The sequence below is a fragment of the Cystoisospora suis genome (genome assembly GCF_002600585.1).
Source record: "Cystoisospora suis strain Wien I chromosome Unknown contig_2155, whole genome shotgun sequence".
Lineage (NCBI taxonomy): Eukaryota > Apicomplexa > Conoidasida > Eucoccidiorida > Sarcocystidae > Cystoisospora > Cystoisospora suis.
Window position 1 is genome coordinate 1 of NW_027154954.1, and position 1,621 is coordinate 1,621.

General features: G+C 42.2%; 1 protein-coding gene across 1 annotated transcript in view; it reads left to right on the top strand.

The window, feature by feature from the left end:
* The first annotated feature begins 280 nt into the window (after window positions 1–280).
* CSUI_004581 (adhesion regulating molecule region protein) overlaps window positions 281–1,621 on the top strand; it is a 6,237-nt gene continuing 4,896 nt past the window's right edge. The window contains exons 1-2 of the mRNA XM_068064769.1: window positions 281–492; window positions 1,442–1,575. Coding sequence (XP_067923248.1) covers window positions 320–492; window positions 1,442–1,575 — 307 coding nt within the window. The 5' untranslated portion in view covers window positions 281–319. The remainder of the gene's footprint in view (window positions 493–1,441; window positions 1,576–1,621) is intronic.

Consider the following 1,621-nt stretch of genomic DNA (forward strand, 5'->3'; position numbering starts at 1 on the left):
AAGTGTATGTATTTATGTGTCCATGAATCTGTAGGGATCCGTGTGTGTATCTGTGTATGTATGTATGTGTATGTATATGTATGTATGTATGTATGAAATGTATGCATGTATAGTCTCGTTTCGAATACAAGGAAATAGGCAGATATCGGATAGAGGAGAAAGAAGAGGAGGAGACAGCACGTCTCTTTTCTCGAAGGAGTAGATAAGAAAAGCTTCTTGATGAGGTTGCTCATCCAGTGGAGACAGAAAACCATGCGCCTTTTCTTTCTTTCTTTCTTTCCTTCCTTCTGTCTGCTTTGTGTCTGTTAAAGATAAGAAGATGCTATTTTGGATGCAGGATGCTGACGAGTCGAAAGATGCGACTTTTGTAGAAGAATTCAATCGAAGGGCTGGAGGTCTTCCTCCTTCTTCTTCTTCCTCTTCAAGTGCTCAGGGGTCCTCCTCATCTTCTCCATCAGGCCCCGGCGCTAGTGCATCTTCTTCCTCATCCGGGTAAAGGAATGAAAGAAAGAGAGAGAAGAAACTGTTAGCTTTCCGAGGGTTCCTTGGGGTGTACAAGCAGATAGAGAGCTCCGTTATTTAGCGCGATTTTACTAGGCTGTACAGACGGCTGAGGACTTCGAGGTGATGTGGCACGTAGACGTCTTTCATGCTTTACTTATCCAAGTCTCTCGGCAGAATGCATGCACAGATGCACATCCATATATATACGTATGTATGCATCACCTAAGTACGTGTATAGAGATATATGTACGTTCACGGTCTCATGTATACAGATATCTCTGCAACCCGATTGACGTCTGTATGGTAGTGAGAGACGTATGGATGTGAATGTGTCTTCATACAGCCGTGTCTTTCAAGGTCTCCAAAACACAGTAGATCAAGACATTGTCCTAATAATAAGGTCTATCTGCTAGAAAGAATTTCTTGATGGCCTTTCTGAGAATTCACCCGCCCTTAGTAGCCGATACATCTCCAAACATACATGTGTCGACTGTGAGAGAAGAGTGGACTTGTTTCCTAGATTCTATAGAAGGCTTAGAGGTCCTCCTATGTTCCCAGTATAGAAGGGACAAAGACGTTATATATGGACATCTACATATATACACATGTCTATATAGATACATATGTGCATGTACATACATATACACATTCATATATATTAGAAGTACACACATGCCTCTATCTTCCTCTGTCTGTGTCTGCGTATATATGCAGCTGAGACGGGTGCAATACTGTTTGATACGCCATCATGTGTGTAGATGGTATCTGTTCTCTATCTTTCATATGAAGGTCCAAAATGCCAGCTAGATTCACTAGCGACGCGAATCTGTCTACTCTGCTGTGATGTATATTCATTCATAGAGTTCGTTATAGGATGTATATAGACCCATCTGCCTTCTCTTATCTTCTGATCTTCCTTTGCCTTCTCTTCTTTTAGTGGGCCTTCGGCTAATATGCAGAACTTAGAACAGTTAAGAAGACTTTTAGCGGAGTATTCTGACAGCTTAAGAAGGATCGAAGAAACAGGCGCACAACACCCCGCTGCTGCTGCTGCTGGCCTTCATGCAGCACGTGAGAACATACCCGCAAATTGAATTCTATCTTCAATCTATCTATC